This window comes from Ursus americanus, chromosome 26 (genome assembly GCF_024610735.1).
Source record: "Ursus americanus isolate L20-20 chromosome 26, mUrsAme1.1.p, whole genome shotgun sequence".
NCBI lineage: Eukaryota > Metazoa > Chordata > Mammalia > Carnivora > Ursidae > Ursus > Ursus americanus.
In genome coordinates this window covers 30,863,220-30,884,403 of record NC_142152.1, presented here as the reverse complement: position 1 = coordinate 30,884,403, position 21,184 = coordinate 30,863,220, and the positions used below count along the sequence as shown (strand labels likewise).

At 40.6% G+C, this 21,184-nt stretch overlaps 1 protein-coding gene across 2 annotated transcripts in view; it reads left to right on the top strand.

Moving 5' to 3' along the window:
• Positions 1-3,795: 3,795 nt before the first annotated feature.
• Positions 3,796-21,184, top strand: part of GALC (galactosylceramidase) — a 58,972-nt gene continuing 41,583 nt past the window's right edge. The window contains exons 1-7 of one of the 2 annotated variants that reach the window (XM_045807699.2): positions 3,796-4,005; positions 11,788-11,856; positions 12,092-12,155; positions 13,712-13,825; positions 15,960-16,099; positions 18,150-18,188; positions 20,888-21,018. In XM_045807699.2, coding sequence (XP_045663655.2) covers positions 3,811-4,005; positions 11,788-11,856; positions 12,092-12,155; positions 13,712-13,825; positions 15,960-16,099; positions 18,150-18,188; positions 20,888-21,018 — 752 coding nt within the window. In that variant the 5' untranslated portion in view covers positions 3,796-3,810. Of the gene's footprint in view, positions 4,006-4,070; positions 4,512-11,787; positions 11,857-12,091; positions 12,156-13,711; positions 13,826-15,959; positions 16,100-18,149; positions 18,189-20,887; positions 21,019-21,184 lie in introns of those variants that run through there. The other variant, XM_045807700.2, reaches the window with a different exon arrangement.

Sequence of the window (21,184 nt, the reverse complement as noted above, 5' to 3'; positions counted from 1 at the left end):
CCAGAGGACCAGAAAGACAGCCCAGGTCACCGTGCCTGAGCCATAGATTAGGATGGCACTTCTGACCCTGCTGTTCCAGGCACTCAGGGCTCCTCTGATGGAGCCTCCTGCCGGTGCCTCCTCTGGACTCTGACATGGCTCCAGGGTGCTTTCTTGGCAGCCCTGACTTACATCTAGCTAGTTTCCCTTACAGGATCGAAGTCGCAGGTTCAAGGAACTGGCTGAGGGAGGCTGGTCGCTGCCAGAGCCTCTGCTGCTGGGGGCAGGAAGAAGGATGATCTGGCTCCTTCCCTCCTGAAAGAGTGGAACCTGCCTCCTACCAAGACTCCCCTGGGGAATCAGCCAGAGGGGGCAAGGGTTTGAATGACTGTAGATTACACTAACGGGGGAGGGGGGAAATATTCAGATTAGTATGAAGACAGGAATTGTCTTAGTTTTGTGGCGAGCCGTGAAGTAGGCTGGGACTCCAGGGCTGATTCTAATGACTACACCACCTTGTTCTCTGCTCTAGCAGTTTTTATCTGAATTCTGCTTAAGAAAATGTTTAGTAAGCAATATATAATTTATTCCATTATGTGGGTTCTGTCCTCTGAACTATTGTTATTGTCTTTATATAAAGTCCTGAATTAACAGAATTCCTACACATATTTTAGAAGTCACTGAACAGAGGGACATTATTAGCAAGTGCAATCAAGCAACGTACGTCAAAGTCGAAAAAATCAGATAAACAGCAGATGTTACAGGATAGTTCATGAAGGAAATATACTTTGTGCTCTTTCATGCCCCAGGAGATTCTACTTTAAGAAATGTTTCCACTTTCTTTTGTAAATAATCCTTCTTCCTTATCCCCTAATATGATTATTCGGTGAATTTATTAGTATTTTTTAAAAATTTAAACAAGATTTTATTTATTTATTGGAGAGAGCACGTGCTCGAGTGCACAAGTGGGGAGGGGCAGAGGGAGAGGGAGAAGCAGACTCCACACTGAGTGGGGGAGTCCAACCCCACCTGGGCTCCATTGGCTCCATCCGATTGATCCCAGGACCCTGAGATCGTGACCTGAGCTGGAGGTGGGTGCTTAACTGACTGAGTCACCCTGGCGCCCCATATTCAGTGATTTTTTTTCAATTAAACTTTTATTTTTTTATATTGAAATATTAAATCATATTTAGACCCCCAAGTTATTCAGGAATTTACCCGTGTTTGTATTAGAAGTAAGTTTTCATATTTTACATTTAGAGCTCTGTCCATTTGTAGTTTATGTGTGGTGTGAAGCATAAATCTAAAAATTTACCCGTGTTTGTATTAGAAGTAAGTTTTCATATTTTACATTTAGAGCTCTGTCCATTTGTAGTTTATGTGTGGTGTGAAGCATAAATCTAAAAATTCCAAATAGTTATCCAGATGTCTCCACATGTTTCAAAAGTTCCATACTTACCCCAGTAATTTGAGGCATCATTTTTACAGTGATTTTTTTTTTTTAAGTTCAATTTCACTAATACATATTGAGTACCTACTGCAGTTTGGATATTGCCCTTGGGAAGTACAAAGAGGAAAAAGACTTGGCTTCTGCCCTTGAATTTGAGGGCTGACTTCAGATTTCTAAAAGTAGAGCCATTTTCTAGAGACAACAGACTACTATCAGACTTTATCAGTAACTTTGCATTAAAAGGCAAGATCTCTCATCTTTCTCAAGAGACCATATGATTTTAATCACACTTTTCACGTTGGAAAAATGAGAAATTTGCTGTGGGTGATGTGCAGATGAGATACCCAGAAACGCTGCTCCTTGAAGACAAAGACAGTCTTTACTTTCAAAACTCATCTGAAATTTGAGAACTGAGAGGCACTTCTTTTCTTGTTTATCTCAAGCCCTAGACCGCAGGAGCAAGGGAAGCTGAACACATGATTACTTGTCTCATAACTGCTATTTTCTTTTATCTCACCTCTTGAGCAGATCTGACTCCTGCGTCCAGCTGTCCATGGATCTCTCTTCCTCCGTTTATATTTAATTGCCTTTTTACTAGAAGCTTTCTTTTCTAATGGTTTCCTGAACATAGATTAGAAATTTGAAACAAGAGATATTTTTCTGTGTAAGGAATTACTTTGATATAGGAACTAATAAGAACTAGTGATGTAAACTGGGGATGAGAACTTTTTTTCTGTCAAATATTCTGTGTTTCCTCTTCTATAGAAATCACAAAGTATACAAATACTTGTGATGCGCCTTTCAAATACAGGTGCAATGGTGTGTTACGGGATCATGTATGGTGGGTACTGGTTTCAGCTTCTCAGTTTCTTGTGTATGGTATTTTCTTCTATTTTCACCCTGGTACTTCCTTTCTAGTTGCATTATTATGTGTATGTTATATACACATCACAGATACAAAATCTCAGAATTGGTAGGGAGCTTAACATTCATTTTCTTTATCATCTGTGGCTTGCATCCACTGATGCTCAAATTCTGGCTTAAAAGATTATATTAGAAGGGATGGATCAGCATGAGTTCTGGGAAGGTAAATCTATGGAACCCGCATAGTTCCTGACTTGTATCATAGAATGGTGGTGGTGGTAGAGAAGATACAGTTCAGACATGTGCTGTACCTACTGGGAAAAGAAGAAATGGAAGAAAAAATGACCCATATGTAGGGAGCTATATAACTTATCATTCAAGCTAGAACACTTTTGAGGGCGAAAGGGGCACTATTAATAATTATACTAGAACAATAGACATAAGCTGGGACTGTTCCTGGCAAACCAAAATAGATCTACAGTAATTTAAGAGGAGAAAAAGCAATTCTGTTCAGAATGCAGGGATAGCAGAAGGACCTGACAACTTCCTTCTTGGGACTGCACAGATAACTTTTCTTCCTAGTATAACTGTGATTCTGAAACTTAAATTTAGGTTTGTAGTTAAGGGGCAAAACAACCTGACTCCGAATAGGACCCTGAAGATAAAGACTTGTGTGTCCAATAGCTTTTGGGTCTTCTCTTTGCCATTTTGGGTCTCCAGGGCTTGTGCAGACACTGTAAACCAATTCCATGGATCTACAAAGGGAGATTTTGGGATGAGAAATGCTTTCTCTGCAGCCACTCAGTCTCTTCAGTTTGCTCTGATAAGAAGAAAATCAGAAATCTCTGACGCTGAATGTGGCAAAATCCCATGAACACAACTTTCCTACCAGTGTAGGGTTATCTGCCTGGAACCATGTCAACCGGCAACGGAGGGTAGCTGATGAAGCTGAAAGCTAAATAAACATGGTGGTTACCAGAATGGAGAACCTTGGCCGCTAACGTTTGCCAAGTGTGTAATGCACTCAGCGCAGATTTACTGAAGGCCTATTACCCTGTATTTCGTTTAATCACATGTTCCCCTCTGGCTGCTCTTGTTTCATCTTCCACACAAAGAAACTCAGGCTCAGAAAGCTGAAAAGACTCAACCAGGGCCACACCTGAACTGGGACCTAGTTAAGGGCTGCAAGCTGGGTCTTCTTACTTGCTCTGCCACAGAACGGCACGTGGTAAATGCTCTCTGAGATGCTGAGGGAGGTTCAGTTCCCTAAGGCGGCCTTGGACATCCACCTCCCCTTCGTTAACAGATGGGGCGGGAAGAGAAGCAGGGAAGTGAGTACACTTGAAGGCCCCACCCCGAAAAAGTCAGGACCAGAAAAAGCTCGCTCGGCTACTCCACAACACTACTGTCGCCCGCACTCAAGATGGCGGCTTCGGCGTCAGCGCCCTATTGCCCTTCCCCATCATGGCGACGGCCGGACCCACCTCCCTGAGCGCCGAAGTCATGTGACCCACACAATGGCTGAGCGCCTACTCCAGGCTTCCCGGCAACGCCGAGGGAAAGCCATGACGGCCGCCGCGGGTTCGGCGGGCCGCGCCGCGGTGCCCCTACTACTGTGCGCGCTGCTGGTGCCCGGCGGCGCGTACGTGCTGGACGACTCCGACGGGCTGGGCCGGGAGTTCGATGGCATCGGCGCGGTCAGCGGCGGCGGGGTGAGCGGCGGGCAGTGGGATGCGCGGGCGTTGCTAGGGGGCGTCCCACAAGCCCCCGCGGCGCAGCCCCGCGTTTCGATGCGCTCCAGTCGCGGTCTCGCTCCTGGCTGGCGCCCCTCGGCCGGAGGTCGGGGCATCTGTAGTGTTGGAAGCGGCACTTGCTCGTTTTAGATGAACCTATAGAGGCAATTCGTTTTAGTAGAGTAGGATGCGGAGGTCCACCGAATAAGTGACAGGTGTAGATAGTGACAAGGCAGGGGCTCGTACTCTCACCCCTGGCAATGGAGCTTGGGCTCTCTTTGCCGCAGAGAGGGCATTCCTGAGGGTCGCTCCAGAAATGGCCAGGGAGCCTGCGGAGCATTTCTCTTCCCAAAAAGATGCTCCACTGCGGGTCGGAAAGTCGGAAGCCCGGGACCACTAGTGTAGGGTGCGATTGGCTAACTTCAGAGGGGCCAATACGTTTTTGTTTGGAGGTGCGACAGGTGCCTCAAAGCCTCTTTAGGAAGGTAAGAGGCCAGTCTGGGACTGTTTTATTTTTTTAATTGTTTTTTTTTTTGTTTGTTTGTTTTAATGGCAGGCTATGCTACTATCAACTGGTAGTCTAGATTGTTTACTGTTGGGGGGCTGTTTCTTGGGAGTCATCAAGGCCTAAGGTGGGGTGAATTGCCCACCGGAAAGGTTAGTGCCTTCGTTTCTCATTGATGGCTGTTTTTGTGTGCAGGGAGGGGGGCACATTGGGTCAACAGCCAAGGGGGCTCACCGCCTTTTGGGTGTATAAGAATCACCTGGTATGCTTGTTAAAACGCACTCCCCATTCTGACTATAGTTCTGGATTGGGGCCTGAGAATCTGCATTTTAACAAATACACCAGTTGATTCTCAGTATACTAAGTAGTGAGAGCCTTATTCTTTTAAGTATACTTAATTTCAGAATAGTTTTAGATTTCAGAAAAGTTTCCAAGGTAATACAGATTTCTCATAGACTATGCAGCCATTTTTCTGTTATCAGCATCCCACATTGGTATGGTACATTTGTCACAACCAGTATTGATAACATATGAAAATCCACACTTCTTATTTCCTTAGTAGTTATCTAATGCCCATTTTCTGTTCCAGGATCCCATCTAGAATACAAACTGCATTTAACTGGCGTGCCTTAGTCCTCTCTTGGCTGTGGCAGTTGCGATGAATGAGTTCATGTTACGTGGGCATTCCATAAAATTTACGTGATGGGAGACAAGAGGGCCATTCCAGCTTTGTGTAAAATTGTGTGGGCACAGCTGGTAATTGTCTGAGTTTCCTGGTCATGCTGACAGGAGGCCTCTAGGCCTGGGAGCTTTCTTTAGTAGCATAATTCTTCTTGGCTGTAACAAAATTTACTTGCTTCTATCACATGTCCTCTGTAACATTTTTCCTGTCTTTGTTATCCCCTTCCGTTGTACCCCAAATTACAACTAGAGCTGATTTTATTTGATGTTGAGGCCTAACTCTTGAATGGGTGGTTTGTTGGGTTGAGTCAGATGGAGCTTGTATATTCAGATGCATTTCAGAACTAGCTTGACTGCTTGCTTGCTGAATGGATGTTTTGTGCTGATCGCAGTCTACTGATAGCTAGTGTTGTGGCTGGACTGGCCCTAGTGGCTCTTATTATGATAAGATGTCCTCAGCAATAACCATCAGGAAACTTTAAAAAAAAAAAAAAGAGGCTTACTACTCACTGATCTTGGCAAGCACATGGCACACCTGGGGCCACAGAGCACTGTTGTGGGTTGGGGCGGGGAGGTGGGGGGAGAGAGCACTAGAGAGAGCAGTGTGGGAGCCCCTGGGGTCCTGCTTTATAGCAGGCTCACTCATTGTTTGGATTTAAAATTTAGGGGGAATTTAAAGTGCTGGAAGAGAAAAATCAAGCAGCCTAAATGGTCAGTATCCGAAATCAACCAAGATCTTTAAAATAGAGAAGGCTGGGGTCTTCCCTCTGGGCAGCCTGGCTGGTTATCTAGGTGTGTGGCTGGAAATGTGTTTCCTTGAAATAGCTATCTTTGAAGTGGATGCTTCTTTGAAGAGTCTGCCCTCAGGCTCTTGCTTTGCAAAAAAGAAAAAAGAACTGGGTTTACACTACAGTCCACCTTGATGCTGAGGCATTAGTCAGTGGTGACCGTGGATAGCTGATAGATTAAAAGCCAGGGGTAGGGTATGTTGTAATCCAGAAAGTACACATCTAAGTAGGATTATATAGCACTTCGATAATGATTATACAGACAGTAGTCTGAAATCCAGTCTGTTGTCACTGTCCCAAGCTTTAAGAGTCCTGCCATGAAACCAGGTCAGTGATCCTGGGGCTCAGGAATGTGTTCAAAGATTTGGGTAACTTTGTGAAATATTTGAACATCTTTGACTATCTCATGTAAGTAGGTCTGATCAAATAGGCTTTTCTAAGTGTGCTTTGCTGGATTTTTTTTCACAAGGAATCTCAGATTGGACTCTAAAAGTCTCCCAGTGCTGGGCAGTCAAGTCAAGGACTTGCCTTCAGACTTCATCTACAATACCTGTAGATTTGGGTGAATTCTTCTCTTCGCAAAGTCCCCCAAATATCCTGATGTTTTTGGGCTTCCCAAGAAGTGGCCTCCTTACTTACCTGGTGAGGCTGCCAGGAACACTTAAAGGCTTAAAGATAGACCTGTTAAATACCTGATGGGAGTTGATTATAATGCAGTTGGCAAGAAACTTTGGTTATTTCTGTGGCATATAACATTCTCAGATAATAACTAGAATTTTAAGTGACCGCATCATACCAGGACATAGCAGATGTCTAGGAATTTCATATGATTTCTGGAACACTTACATCAATCTCACATACCCATACAAATTTAACCTAAAGAAGGTTTCTCATTATTTATTTGACAATGCTTTCCATGTAGTTTAACATCTCTCTTTTTATAAGGAGAAAGAACACATCATTTGAGATGTTCCAGGACCCCTGGGAAAATCCCACAGTTAGTTCAAGGTTTAAAAAGACTTCATTTAGAATTTGATTCTGGGAAATGTGTCAGGAATGTCAAAAGGTTTTAAAACACTTGATTACATTGGATCATAGATTCCTGTGAAATATGAGTAATCCATTTAAACTTTTACCAGAATTACAGTTAAAGACTTCATAGGCAAATTCAGAAAGCTACATAGTTTATTAAAAAAAAAAAAAAAAAGAACTTTAGCTCTTTAAATAGAGAAGACTTGTTTTCTTAAGTATCAAGGGCATGATAAAGACAACTTGAAACACAGGAAATTATTTTGTAAAATACAGAATCTTTATTTCCTAGGCAGATTACTTAAAAGGTAAAGGAAAACCTTGCACAGTCACCAAGAATAGACCAGTAGTCCAGGAAAACTGTCCTTTTAGTAGATGAAAGAAAATTAAGCTTCAGTTTTCATAAATACACTATTAGAGCTTTTTAAAAAACCTTTATAATAAATTATTTCATTTTTAGCCAGCTTGTCTACACAAGATAAAATCTCACTCCCTCTCTTTTTTTCTTTCTTTTTCCTACTTTCTGTATCCATTCAGTTTGTCTACTTTAGAATATTACTTTCATTTGCCTTAACAAAAAATGCATCTTCATACCTCATACCTTAGCTAAAATACGTCCTACTGTCCTTGCCTGGAGTTCTCTTATTTCTTGTACTTTTAATTACATATATTAGCATTCTTAACTCTTAGAAACCTTAATTTCTAGTGAAAACTAGTGAGTAAGCAGTTGTGAGCTGTTTATTAGCATTCTGTATATTGGCAAATTTATGAATACATTTCATAATTTCTACAGGCATATGCCTCTTTTAAAAAAAGTAGTAAGTTTTTCAGTATAGCACAGGACATGTTTACTAACAGATCCAGATGTCTTTAGCTTCTCTGTTACAAGAAACCAAAAGTAGACAAACCTGTGTTCAGTAATTAATGTTTCAATATTGTATACTTGGCAATGATCTATATATGTAATGAATTTCCATCAGTTGAACTTGGCAAAACTCTAAGGTTTCAAGTTACCAAAGAGATTTGGGTAATGTTTTAAGTACACATACCGTAAAACATAATTCTTGTTGAAAAGTGGATGCCTTGGCAATCAAAGTTGAAGTCATATTTGCATTACAAAAAGAAAAAGCCAACTGTTGTGGCTTACATGAGAATGGATGACCCGGTCTGTAGCTGATCTGACCTGCTTTGTGTGGGGGGGTGGGGGCGTAGGGGCTGTTCAAGTGGGGAGAGACAAACCTTTTCCTTAACCCAACTTACTCGTCTTGATTTTTATGCTTTTATTTTCTGATGTTGCAACCTTCCTCATAGGTGCTAGATCATATTTCGGGGTAACCTGGACTAATGGGTCAATGTGTGTGTTTCACTACAGTCATTCTTCTTTTCATTTTTGTGGTTTAAACCTACAGTAGACTCATCTGTTCTAGTATCTTGTGACATTAAATCCAATATTTGAACTTGCTGAAAAATGGAAGTCTTTGTTATTTTAGATTTATTAACTCAGTTTAAGATTATTAAAATGAGAAGAATGTTGCATAACTCAGAGTAGGATACTCTTATCTATTCGATAGTGTCCCTGTGTATATAGTGTGTTCCTCATCTTAGAAGCTTAATGAATATTGATTGAAGGAGAATGGTTACAACAGTACATTTGCACATCACTTTAGATTTCTGTGCAGAGTCCCTGGTACGTAGCACAGTTTGTGGTAGTAGTTTGGAATGTTCTCACTTGATCTTCCAATCTGATAGGGAAGGCAGTATGGGGCAGTAGTTAAGAATGTGGGTTTAGGTGGGGCGCCTGGGTGGCACAGCGGTTAAAGCGTCTGCCTTCGGCTCAGGGCGTGATCCTGGAGTTCCGGGATCGAGCCCCACATCAGGCTCCTCTGCTATGAGCCTGCTTCTTCCTCTCCCACTCCCCCTGCTTGTGTTCCCTCTCTCACTGGCTGTCTCTATCTCTGTCAAATAAATAAATAAATAAAAATCTTTAAAAAAAAAAAAAAAAAGAATGTGGGTTTAGGAACAGATTGTAATGGGTCCATTCTGGGCCCTGCCGTTCACTGTACGGCCACGGTCAGGTTAATTAACCTCCCAGTGTCTCAGTTTCTTTTCTGGGGAGACCTTGAAACCTGGTGGGAGCATCGTGAGGATAGATGTAGAGTGCCTAGGATGGCATCTGGCACATGATTATTTTGGTTAATATCATCCTGTTTCATTGATTAGGAAGGAGGAAGTTACCTGAAAAACTTAACTTGGGTATCAAATGTCTGCCATTTATTGAGAACTTACTGTGTGTCAGCTCTTGTGCTAAGGCTTCTTTGTGGGCTGGTTAGAAACAGCCCAGACCTTTTTCAGGGAGTGTGACTGGTAATTTGTTATTCCTTGATGGTGCATTTCAACATTTGGCTATACTACTCTGAACTGACTATTGCCATTGACTAATGCTTTTGCATTGAGAATGACATTGGCTTGCAATAGCATAAGGATGTGGTGTGTTTGCTTAAAGTCGGCACTTTCTGTGTTAAGGATAGGATTGCATAGAGGCAAAATAACTGCCAAACAGCCAAACACACTGTTCCAATGACATAATTCAGGGTCGGAAGCATTGTTTCCCTTTGAGCAAGGATGGGTTATTGTGTGTATATACGCTGTTCATTCATTTAAAGAGTGCCTGCTTTAATATTTGAGCCTCCGCCAGTCTGTAAGGTCTTTGAGAACAGTGACTGTATTTTTAAAAATGATTCGTACAATGCCTGTCATTTATTTAGAGCTTACTGTGTGCCATCTACTGCGCTATGTCCTTCACATACATCTTATTTTAGCCTTAGAACGGCTGAAGGAGTTGGAAGGAGTAAGGTAGCCAACAGATTGCCATTGGTCACATAGCTTGTAAATGATGCAATCAGGATGCAAGCTCCTTTTGACTCAGATCCTCCTATATTATGTTGCCTGTGCCAGTGCAACAAACAATACCATAAAAGATACTAAATGTTTACTGAATAAGAGAATAAATGGAGAATAGGAACTGGAGTAAGACATGGTCCTTGCCCTCGAGGAACTCAGAGGTGAGACAGAGAAGTACGGCAATGAGGAAGGTGCAGGATTAGAAGAGTTACAGTAGAGATGTAGACCCAAAGCCAGAGGAGTCCACAGGAGACCGTCTACATCAGACCAGTGGGGAGAGAGCAGGAGGGGTCCTTCCTGAAGAGGATGAATTGGAGTTGGCCAAATGAGGGTGTGGAATGCATTCCAGACAGAAGAAAGAGAAAAAGTAGTTTGATATATCTAGATAGAAGGTGTGAGAGTGGTACTGGGTAAAGTGTCAGAGTTAGGATCCAAATAGTTAAGAGCTTTGGGTATAAAACTGAGCAATTTGAACTTTATCCTGAAAGCTCTTGGCAGAGAGCAGGTCTTGGCGGGGTTTAAACAAAGTACTTTCATGGTTGTGTTTGTGTGTTGGGAAGATTAATGTGGCAAGGAGTGTGGTAGTAACAGCACTAGAACACAAGGAGGCGAACGGGAGGCCCGGAGACCATTTAGGCTATTCTAATGATTGAGGGGGCCTGGATGAAGGAAGTAGGGTTGAAGTGAGGGGATGGATTTGAGAGATACTAAGGAAGTCTTGGTGACTGAAGATGGATGGGACTTGGTGAAAGTTTATGGTTTAGGCGGATGGTGTTCTTTACTAAGATAACACATGCAGGAGAAGGAACAGACTTAGGAAAAAGTGCCACGTTTGATGGGGATATGTTGAACTTGAAGGGATGAGAGGGGAGCTCCATGGGTCTGCGTGGCAGTGGCAGGGGCTGGGAAGACTGTATGTGTGTGAGGGAGATAGGTAAGGGTGCCACTGGAACATCAGTGGTAGCATATGTGAGAGTCCAGAACAGAACATTGAGCCCCGCAAAAGTCAGGTATCTTGCACTTGGTGTCAGTGCTTTGAACCTAGGGCCTGTCTGGCTTCCAAGTCTAGGGACATGCCACTGTTTCATGTTAAAACCTATTTGTTTTATTCCCCTTGTATATATTGCTCCCCAGAAGATAGCTTATTGGTCCACTGTTGGTTTGTGATTTCTTTGTTGAAGTAGTCATTGGCCATGGGTTAGGTGTGACCAGGTGGTGTTCTCTGCACCCTCCACCTCTCTTTTCACCCATTCTGATGCCAGCCTTGGGTGAGGTTTCTTCAGTACAGTTTGGCCTGGGATCATTGTATGGTCATTCCTAATAGTAACAGCACTTATAAATCTCTAGGAAAGAATAGGGGAATAGTGATTCCTTTCAGCATTGCTGCTTGTAATAATTTCTTGCAAGATGTTGAAGGGGAAAATGACCTGATATTCATCCTTTCCATCCTTGCCCCCAGGTGTTGTGGTTGACAAATGGTCTTAAGATAGAGAACATAAGTTTCATTTCTTCTAATAACCACTCTCTGAGTTAAGGTCCTCAAGACAAGTCTGTAATCATGATGTTCATCAGTAGACTTGGTTAGCTTACCTCCCAGCCAACCTTCATCTCAGTAGAAGAGAAAACTGCTGTGGCTTGAAACCTGTGTTTTAGCTATCGGACAAACAACAGGCCTGTTTGCCCAAAGATGGGCAAAACATAGGCAGGTAAACAAATAACCTGGGAAATGACTTTCCGCCACTCAGCTTTGCCCAAGAGTTGGCTAAACATGGGCCTGCCGGGTGGCGTGCCTCAGCACTATGAAAACATGGTCATGACTGGATTTGTTTTTTTCATACTTTCGAACTTTTTTTTTAGGCAACCTCCCGACTTCTAGTAAATTATCCAGAGCCCTATCGTTCTCAAATATTGGATTATCTCTTTAAGGTAATGAGAAAATAATTACTTAATGGCATCTGTGGTATTTTTGAAACTATGGTGAATTTTAGTGGTAGAATTGATTGCCTTCACAATTCTAGCTTTAAAAAAAAAACAAACGGCAAATTGCTTTTGGAATAAGTTGCTATTTTTTGAAATTGGTTTTCTCATCTGTAATTGTCTTAATGTGCTTTGTCCTTCATGCAGTGAATCGCAGTGTTAATACTCCTACTTCTTTCCCCAGCCAAACTTCGGTGCCTCTTTGCATATTCTGAAAGTCGAAATAGGTGGTGATGGGCAGACAACAGGTAGGAGCTTTGGGAAATGGGATTGTTTCCCTTCAACGTTTTAATCTATACTTAAACTTAAGGACTGTGAATCAGAATATAAATGATACTAACATTTTTGATGTTGATTTTGCTTATAGATTGTTTCTTATAGTTCCTTTTTTAGTCTATTAAAAATATATCAAAATACTCATTTTTTTCTCATAAAAATAGCATTTGGACTTTAGATTGTTTATTTAGTTGAATTTATCAGTAGTAAACAAACCCAGAGTTTAAAAAAAAAACTATATTCACTAGATAGAGCATATAGACGGTTTGAAATTTTTATTGAGAAGTTCAAAAAAGAAACCTCAATGTAGAAAACATGTAAAATGTTATTATGTTATTAGCTTTAAATAAAATGACGTGGCAAACATATAAGTCATCAGTATTTCAGAGGTACAGCTTTTTTCTCTTTTAAAAATAAAATTATTTTTAACCATTAAATTTTCTATCTTCACTGTCATCCTTTTGATTGGCTTTGTGTGGTCCATGTAGTCAATTAATGTACAGGAAGAAGAAAAGTCTCTCGGTGATAATGCAGCTTTTTATTTACTGGCCAGATTCCATTATAGTGAACTTTACAGTATTGTCTGTATGTGCGTGTTCCTATTGGTGACTTGGGGGTAATTTTTGTTAAGGAGATATGTCTGTGTGGTGGCATTAGTGTTTAATTAATACTGAAAGAAAAAAATGCAAATCAAAAACAAAAGAAACCTCTGTAACACAAACTTCCCCCAAGCTACCATAAGAGGACATGTATTTTATTGTCCACTCCTTTTATGCAGAATTGGTAATGGCTGGCCATCTACATTTGCTGAAGCAAAATTAGAGGTCGAGATGCAGAAGCCGGTAGTTCTTGTGAATCTGATGTTTATCTTTAAGAAGAAAAGGGCAAGACCGGTCTCCTTGTGAGGCCCTTCCTAACAAGGGCAGATGTTTGTGAAATGTAGTAACACATGAGGACTGATATCAGCCATCTACCTCGACATGCCATGGAGGTTAGGATAGAATTTTCTTATAGAGGGGATATGCAGATGTCTCTTTCCTTTTTTCTCTTAAAGCTCTGTTGTCTTGGTATAACAGGGCATGTTATAGGCTCAAGGCCTGGGGTCTGAGAATGGGAGCCCGGCGATTCACATCTAGCATTGAAAAGCCGGAAGTTGAGGTGATCTGAACCCAGTGTCAAACATGGGGATTTGAAAACCCCAGAAAGACCAGACCAAAGCCCAAGAGAATGTAGTCCAAGGACTTTTCAGTTACGTGAATTGATAACACTTCTCTCAACGCTGCTTATAATAGAAAGTTGTGGTTTTGTTTTTCAAGACCTTTTTGATACTTAGAATAATGAAAAAACATGAAATAGTACGCTTTGATCATCCATCTTCAAATTATATAAGATCATTCTTATTTGCCCCACGTCGGGATTGGAACCAGAATATGTCTTCTCCAAAATGTGCGCATGTATAAGGGAGAGTGGCCCTATGAAACACCATTAATGGGGCAGTTTCCTTTCTCTTCTGCTCTCTCCCATGCAGATGGTACTGAACCCTCCCACATGCACTATGCATTAGATGAGAATTATTTCCGAGGATATGAGTGGTGGTTAATGAAGGAAGCTAAGAGGCGGAACCCTAATATTACACTCATGGGTAAGAAGTGAAGTTTGCCGTGCTTTTGCAGTCTGTTTAACGTTCGAATTCTGAATTCTGTATGTGGAGTCACTGTTAATACTGAAGTACTAATAATGTTGTTAATACTACAGTTATCTTACCAGCAGCAAAGCATGTGCCAGGCTTGATCCTTTCTTTGCCCTTATGTATTATGTCTGCTTTTTATATGTAAGACCTCTTCCCATTTTATAGAAGCAGTAGAGGCTTAGGTTACGCCACTGACTTAAGTTCAGATATTTAGTAAATGGCAAAATCAGATATAGAACCTAATTCCACTCTGGTTGTTTTTGTGATTGCTAAACTATTATCCTCAACAAAATTTCTTATCAAAATTTATTAAAGGGCAATACTATCTAGGAAATTGTATATTAGGTGCAGTCGTATATACCAATTATTTGTAAAATTATGTATTACATGCAGTAGTAGACCCCATTTCTAGAAGAGGTACAGATAAAAGTGTTTATTTTGAACCTCAGCCATGTGGTGGTCACTGTTCTAGGCATTGGCGATGTGGAACAATCCAGCCCCTAATTCCCGTCCTTGTGGATCTTAAGTTCTAGTGGCAGGATCATTGGATTTCTCAAGTAGGACTACTGTGTTCCATTCCACCGTTCCCATGTAGCAGTGCACAGACCTGTAAGATACTGCAAACATACCCAGTGATGGCATACAGTCATCATTGGAAATGAATTTGATTTTTTGAAACAGGCTTCCACATCCAGTCTATGTGAGATCAGTGAGATCCATTTTATAGGCTTGATTTCAGATTATTTTAAAGATCATTTTCAACAATCAAATTAAAGGACAAGCATAAGTTTTTCTAAATTAAAAAATGAGGAGTTGGTGTGTTCTTTCGAAATCGTCTTTTGTAAGAGATTCCAGAAATGTTTGGAGCAGTAAAAAAAAAAAAGAAGCATCATTGACTTCAGCCATTGGGCTGCTTTCAAGGTTAGTTCTCATTTAAATGTAGAAAATCTGGCACATTAACAAAGACTTACACATGCTGGGCCTTTAGAATGTATTTGGCATTTCATTGTTCTAAAATGTTCCAGTATTTTAATGTCACATTTCTTATGGGGTACACACTTAGGTATTTCTCCTGAGTTTAGAAAAATAAGCATTTTGTTCTTTTGTTCATTTTGATTTTTTTCAGTGGTGAACTAGATTGGTGGTATTTACTAACAGTTGAGGAACTTAACTGGTGAGCTTATTTTGATATATTAGTAACAGACTTAGGATTTAGAATTGTAATTAGTGCCTCTCTAGGATTCTCATTTTCTTTTCTTTTCTTTTCTTTTTTTTTAAAGATTTTATTTATTTATTTGGCAGAGAGAGACAGCCAGCAAGAGAGGGAACACAAGCAGGGGGAGTGGGAGAGGAAGAAGCAGGCTCCTAGTGGAGGAGCCTGATGTGGGGCTCGATCCCAGAACGCTGGGATCACGCCCTGAGCCGAAGGCAGACGCTTAAGGACTGCACCACCCAGGCGCCCCCTCTCATTTTCTTACTTAAAAAAAATAATTAGGGTCCTGGGAGAAGGTGGGTTATTTGATGTAAATCATACCACAAAGGCATATTTTCCCATTGAGTCATTGGCATTTATACTGATATGATGACAAACTAGTTTTGTTGAATTTGAGTTTCTGACTAATTAGTATTTTAAGGAGCCTTAAGTTTTAAGAAGTTGTACTAGTGAATGAGGAATTTGTATTATACTTAACCTGTAGGAATGGTTAGATATAAGCCTTTCAGAATTCTTTGATTTGACTTCAGAGGAAAGAAATTGAATATTAAATATCCCTATAGCAGGCAGTGGGGCAGGTTAAGTTAAATTGCATGTTACATTTCTTTCTGTTGGTAAGTATCTTTGAGAGGTGTTTGCTTTTATTTCTTTTTCTTGAAAGAGCATTTGGAATTATGGAAGCTGATTCTAGGGATCAGTAAGAAGTTGCTTCATAAACTGGAAGGCATTTTGAGAATTTGTGCATGGTATATAATCTTTAGTAAGATCGGGATTGGCTCTTTGCTTAGCCTGTGTTCTTGGTTTCTTTTGCCTTGTTTCTGATGGTACCAGCACTGGTATACCCACTCCACCTTGACCTTTTCCTTGCTGCAGGGTTGCCGTGGTCGTTCCCTGGATGGCTGGGAAAACATTTCAACTGGCCTTATGTGAATCTTCAGCTGACTGCCTACTATGTCATGACCTGGATTGTGGGCGCCAAGCATTATCATGATTTGGATATTGATTATATTGGGGTTAGTGATATATTTAAAACTTGATTAACTTAGAACATTTATTTGTAATTTCTTAAAGTAATTTGATTCTGTGGCATTTTGTTGACTAACCATTTTGTGTCACGAGACTAATTTGTTCTATTGGCATCTGATAACAAATTAACTACATGTGACCTTTTATTCCTCCTCTTTGCCCATCCAAATTCTAACCCCTTTTCAAAACTACTAAGTGTATAATACCTTCTCTGAACTACCTTTTTCTTTTTTTTAATTTTGATTTTGGTATCACCCCAGCTCACGTTTTCCTTCTTAAAAGCTTTCCCTAGTTTCTCTAGTCATACAAGAATACTATATTTACCATACAGTTTAATGATTAATCTCATTTTGCTCTATGAGTCTTCTATTGTCCTAAACCAGGGGGTGGCAAACTTTTTCTTAGTGTGTCAGAGAGTAAATATTTTAGGTTTTGTGAGTCAAAAGGCAGTATTAAGGATATTATGTAGGTAATTATATAGCCATTTAAAATGTAGCCATTTAAAACTGTAAAAACCATTTTTAGCTCTCAGGTTGTAAAAAATACAAATGGTGGGTGGGCTGGATTTGGCAGGCTGGCTATAATCTGCCTACCCTTATCTTAAACTGTTATTTAACACCTTTTAATGATTGAAAAAATGTAAAAATAATGTCTTTCCAACTGATCTGGTGGCAGGCTGGGCATGTACCTCACAGAGCCTCACACATACACACAGTGGTCTCTGTATGTGTTTGCTTATTAATATGCCACCTGTCAGAACTGATTTTAAAAGCATTCATGCAATTGGCAAGCAATTATTGAGCTCCTGCTATGTTGCAGGCACTGTGACTATTACGTTCTAGGGATACCAAGATGAATAAGCCCTTAAGGAGTGTTAGTGAGAGACCCAGAAACTGGACAGGAGGAGAGAGGACATGAGGATGGGCCAAGGGCTGTAGGGAGCCAGAAGCAAGAATATATTTGTTTTTTGTTATTTTTCTGCAAATTATAATCGAAAATTAGTTTGTATTTGAGAACTTTCAGATGTCAGGGTATTTTTAACCTGTAGTGAAACTAAATATAGGTTTTGATCTAAATAGCATTTTATTTTGGTGAAGTCACACTTAGAAAATGTTTCTGGTAAAGAATGGGTAGTTCACATCTCTTTTAGACTCATAGGCTGTGGTGAGGAGCCGCTTTGATAAGAAGTACTTTCCTGTATCACTGGAGTAAAATGAGTTATAGTGCCTAGACTGTAGGCCTTCTCTGTTGTTAATATTTTTCTCAGCTGCAAAATGAATGTCATGGAAATTCTGTTTCAGTTCTAAAACCTCATCCCTCCAATTCTAAACCAACGAGAGCTGTGCATCTTCCTTTTATCTGTCCTCATTAAGAATTTGCCTTTGTGATGTAGCACGTCATGTGGGCTAAAAAAAATTACTTCTACAGTATACTTATTAATACTTGGCTTTAGGTGTGCTGGTAAGATCTTGTAAGATTTATTATAACTCTCTCCCCATGTCTGCTGGGTCTCCGGGGTCTAATAGAATCCCTGGCACACATTACATTGTTAATGGTGGTTAAATGATTGAAGGGATATTCCAGTTTTGGAAATCCTTGGAAGGGGGCGCCTGGGTGGCTCAGTCAGTTAAGCGTCAGACTCTTGATTTTAGCTCACGTCGTGATCTCGGTCATGGGATTGAGCCCCATGTCAGGCTCCATGCTCAGCGGGGAGTCTGCTTGAGGATTTCTCTCCCTCCCCTTCTCCCTCTGCTTGCCCTCTCTCTCTTTATCTAAAATAAATAAAAATAGAAAAAGAAATCACTGGAATAAGTGACTATTTAAAAACACCCACCAAATATTCAAGGTTTTAAAAGAAAAAGTTATGTTGTTTTCTAAATATCTATAAATTCAAGAATGGGACATTCCATAAAGGAAGAAACATTGCTTTTTAGATGATATGAAAGATGATGAGAGCAGTGGCTCTCTCATTAACGGAAATGTCTACTTTCTGACCTTTAACTTTCAATTCAGACTGTTTAACTTTCTGTTTTGCAGATTTGGAACGAGAGGTCATTTGACATCAATTATATCAAGGTCTGTACAACTTTAAAATCTTTTTGTCTTAAAGTTATTAGTAAATGATCCCCTTATGGTTCCATGGAAATTAATGGTAGGAACACTGTTTTTACAGCACAGATACTTGTTTTGCTAGTTGTGACATAAAATTCAAGCAAAAGCTTAATCCTATTTAAATTCCTGATTAAAGCACAGGGAATTCCTTGTGAACGCCAAATTTCCTTTGTCTGAAGACTTGTGTCGAATTTTCCTATTTTAAAATTCATGATTTGTGGAATTATGATCATCATTATAAAAACAACTGCATCATGTTAGGCTTTTAGGACTTAAAGAAATGTAGCTTTTTTTTTTTTTTTCCCCGTTGTCAACTGAGAAAAGGAGGCAAACCTAAAAAAGAACAAAGACCTTTATTTGGGGTGTCAGAATTGCCACTTGGGGAGCACAGATTCTGGAGTAACCAAAAAACTGTCCTGCTCGGTGGGGAGGGCAAGGGGTTTTTATGACCAACAAGGAAGGGCTAATTCATAAGGTAGATAAAGAAGAGAAAAGAGAACACTGCTAATTTGGGGCTGACCAATTGAGCCATTTCTGATAACTCTGTCATTGATTATTCTGTTGGTGCTATCACAAACAAAACTGTCCCTGGAAGGTATCAATTAACTTTACTATCCTGACTGCCTGTTGTTCTGTTGAAATGTTGTGAGTAATTACCTGTAAAACTGTTGCCACTTTGGGCCCAGGTCAAGAGTTCACCCACTGGAAAGGAAAATGGAGCTTGAAAATGGAGTCTCTTCTGGCCAGAAATTTTATACAGTTCCACATCTTATATCAAAATTTCTCATATATAGTCTCATTGTTATTTTCTTTGGAATGCCTGCTATTTTGGAATGTTCTAGATGTTTCTATCTGTGATTAGCAAATGGGTAGCAACTAACCTTTGCCAAGTGTGTGTTTTGGGGCCGCTTTTCCTAGTTATTTATCTCCATTTCATTCTCACTAGCTCCCTTATTAGGTAATTACTATTATTGCTGTTTTTTAGGAAAGGAAAAACTGAGAATAATAACTCCTCTGTCACTGGGAAACTAATGGCAGTTTAACTTTTCAGGTGGAGGTAGTCTCTGGTTTACTTTCCAGTAAACTGTCCTGTGTTTCCTCCAAAAAACCTAGTTTTGTGGTTGTATTTTGTTTTCGGTTTTTAAAAAAATTTCTTTACGTGTCTTATGTTTTTCAGCAGGTAATATCCACTAAATTTCTTTCATTTATTTATTCATTTATTCCATCAGCAAGCATTGACTCAACACTGGGTTTGTCAGGCATTCCATACATGCTTAGAAGACAAGGACACAAAATACTCTTGCTGCCTAGAAGGAGTTCACATTTGAGGCCTATAGAGTCCCGGATGGACAACTAAAATATCCGTTATAATTTCTGTAGCAGAATAATGCCCATGCAGGGTTGTCAGAAGGTACAAAGCGGAGATGATACTTCTCCCTGGGTGGATTAGGGAATGCTGTTAGAGAAGGTGACGTGTGGTTGGACTCTTCAAGGTGGGATGGATAGGAACTCCCCTGGTTGCTAGGGCAGGGGCAGGACACTGCCAAGAAATGATGATTGAGAGTAAAGGGATTTGGGGGAAGAGCAAGGGTAAAAGATGGAGTAGACAAGTGGGGACTCTGAGCCTCGAGGAGTCTTCTGTGATCGCCGGGGGAACGGCAAACTTTAATCTGTAGCTCTGGGGTTTGATGGGGTGGCTTGCAGCCAGGGCCGTGTAAGTCAGGGTCACCTCCAGGCTGCAGGCATTATCAATGAAGTGGTGAGAATGTGGTGGAGGGGGTGTTGTGGGGCTGTGGGAGGTGGGGCAGTGGAGCTAGTATAAGATGGAAGCACAGGGTTGTTCGTGGAAAGTTGTGGCTTCTGTGAGCACAGGGCTGATGAGAGCAGCAGGAGCCCAGAGCGGAAGTCACGCTCATGCATGTATTCTGCGTGACCCTGCAGTTGGGGGCGGCTTCATGGCAGGGTTCCAGTAGTGAAGGTGAGGAACTTTTTTATCTACCCAGATTTGACATTTCACAGCTTATGTTTTTCCTTGTGATTATACATGTGCCTCTCTAGTTGTGTTCATTTTATTTGAGGGAAGCATTGGAAACATTAGAATCTGGTTTCCTTTTTCTTTTAAACTAATGATCTCCAGCTATGGTGGCAGTTTATTTTATTTTTTTTTACTATTACGAGTCTGTTGTTGATTCCATTAAAGTCAGAGGCAGAATCCCTCTAAAGCATTTTTACCTCTTGGTTTTTTTTCTTTTTACGTTCCCATGAAGTAGGTTATCTTAACGATAATGCTTTATATTTTCCATAGGAGGCACATTTCTATCGAGAAATAATATATATATATATTTTTAGATTTTATTTATTTATTAGACAGAGATAGAGACAGCCAGCGAGAGAGGGAACACAAGCAGGGGGAGTGGGAGAGGAAGAAGCAGGCTCATAGCGGAGGAGCCTGACGTGGGGCTCGATCCCATAACGCCGGGATCACGCCCTGAGCCGAAGGCAGACGCTTAACCGCTGTGCCACCCAGGCGCCCCTCGAGAAATAATATTGATACTATTAGCCAGGATGCTGATTTTCGAAGATACTTCAGCTATTGTGGTTGTAATTCAACAGCTGAAAACTCATTTGTAAACTTCCCTGCATTCTGTTTCTCTCTCCAAAAGGTGTTAAGAAGAATGTTGAACTATCAAGGTCTCGATCGAGTGAAAATCATAGCGAGTGACAATCTCTGGGAGCCGATTTCTGCTTCTATGTTGCTTGACTCTGAGCTCATGGAGGTGATTGATGTTATAGGGTAAGGAAGGTGTTGCTCTGAAAGCTTAACAGTTTCTAATTGCTTGCTTTCGATACTTGACTGTACCTTTATTTTTGCTTTTCCTTCCCACTTGGTTTCATTTTCAGAGGGAGCTTTCTTGTATTTACTTGACTAACGATATGTGAGTGATGTTTCATTCCTTTCT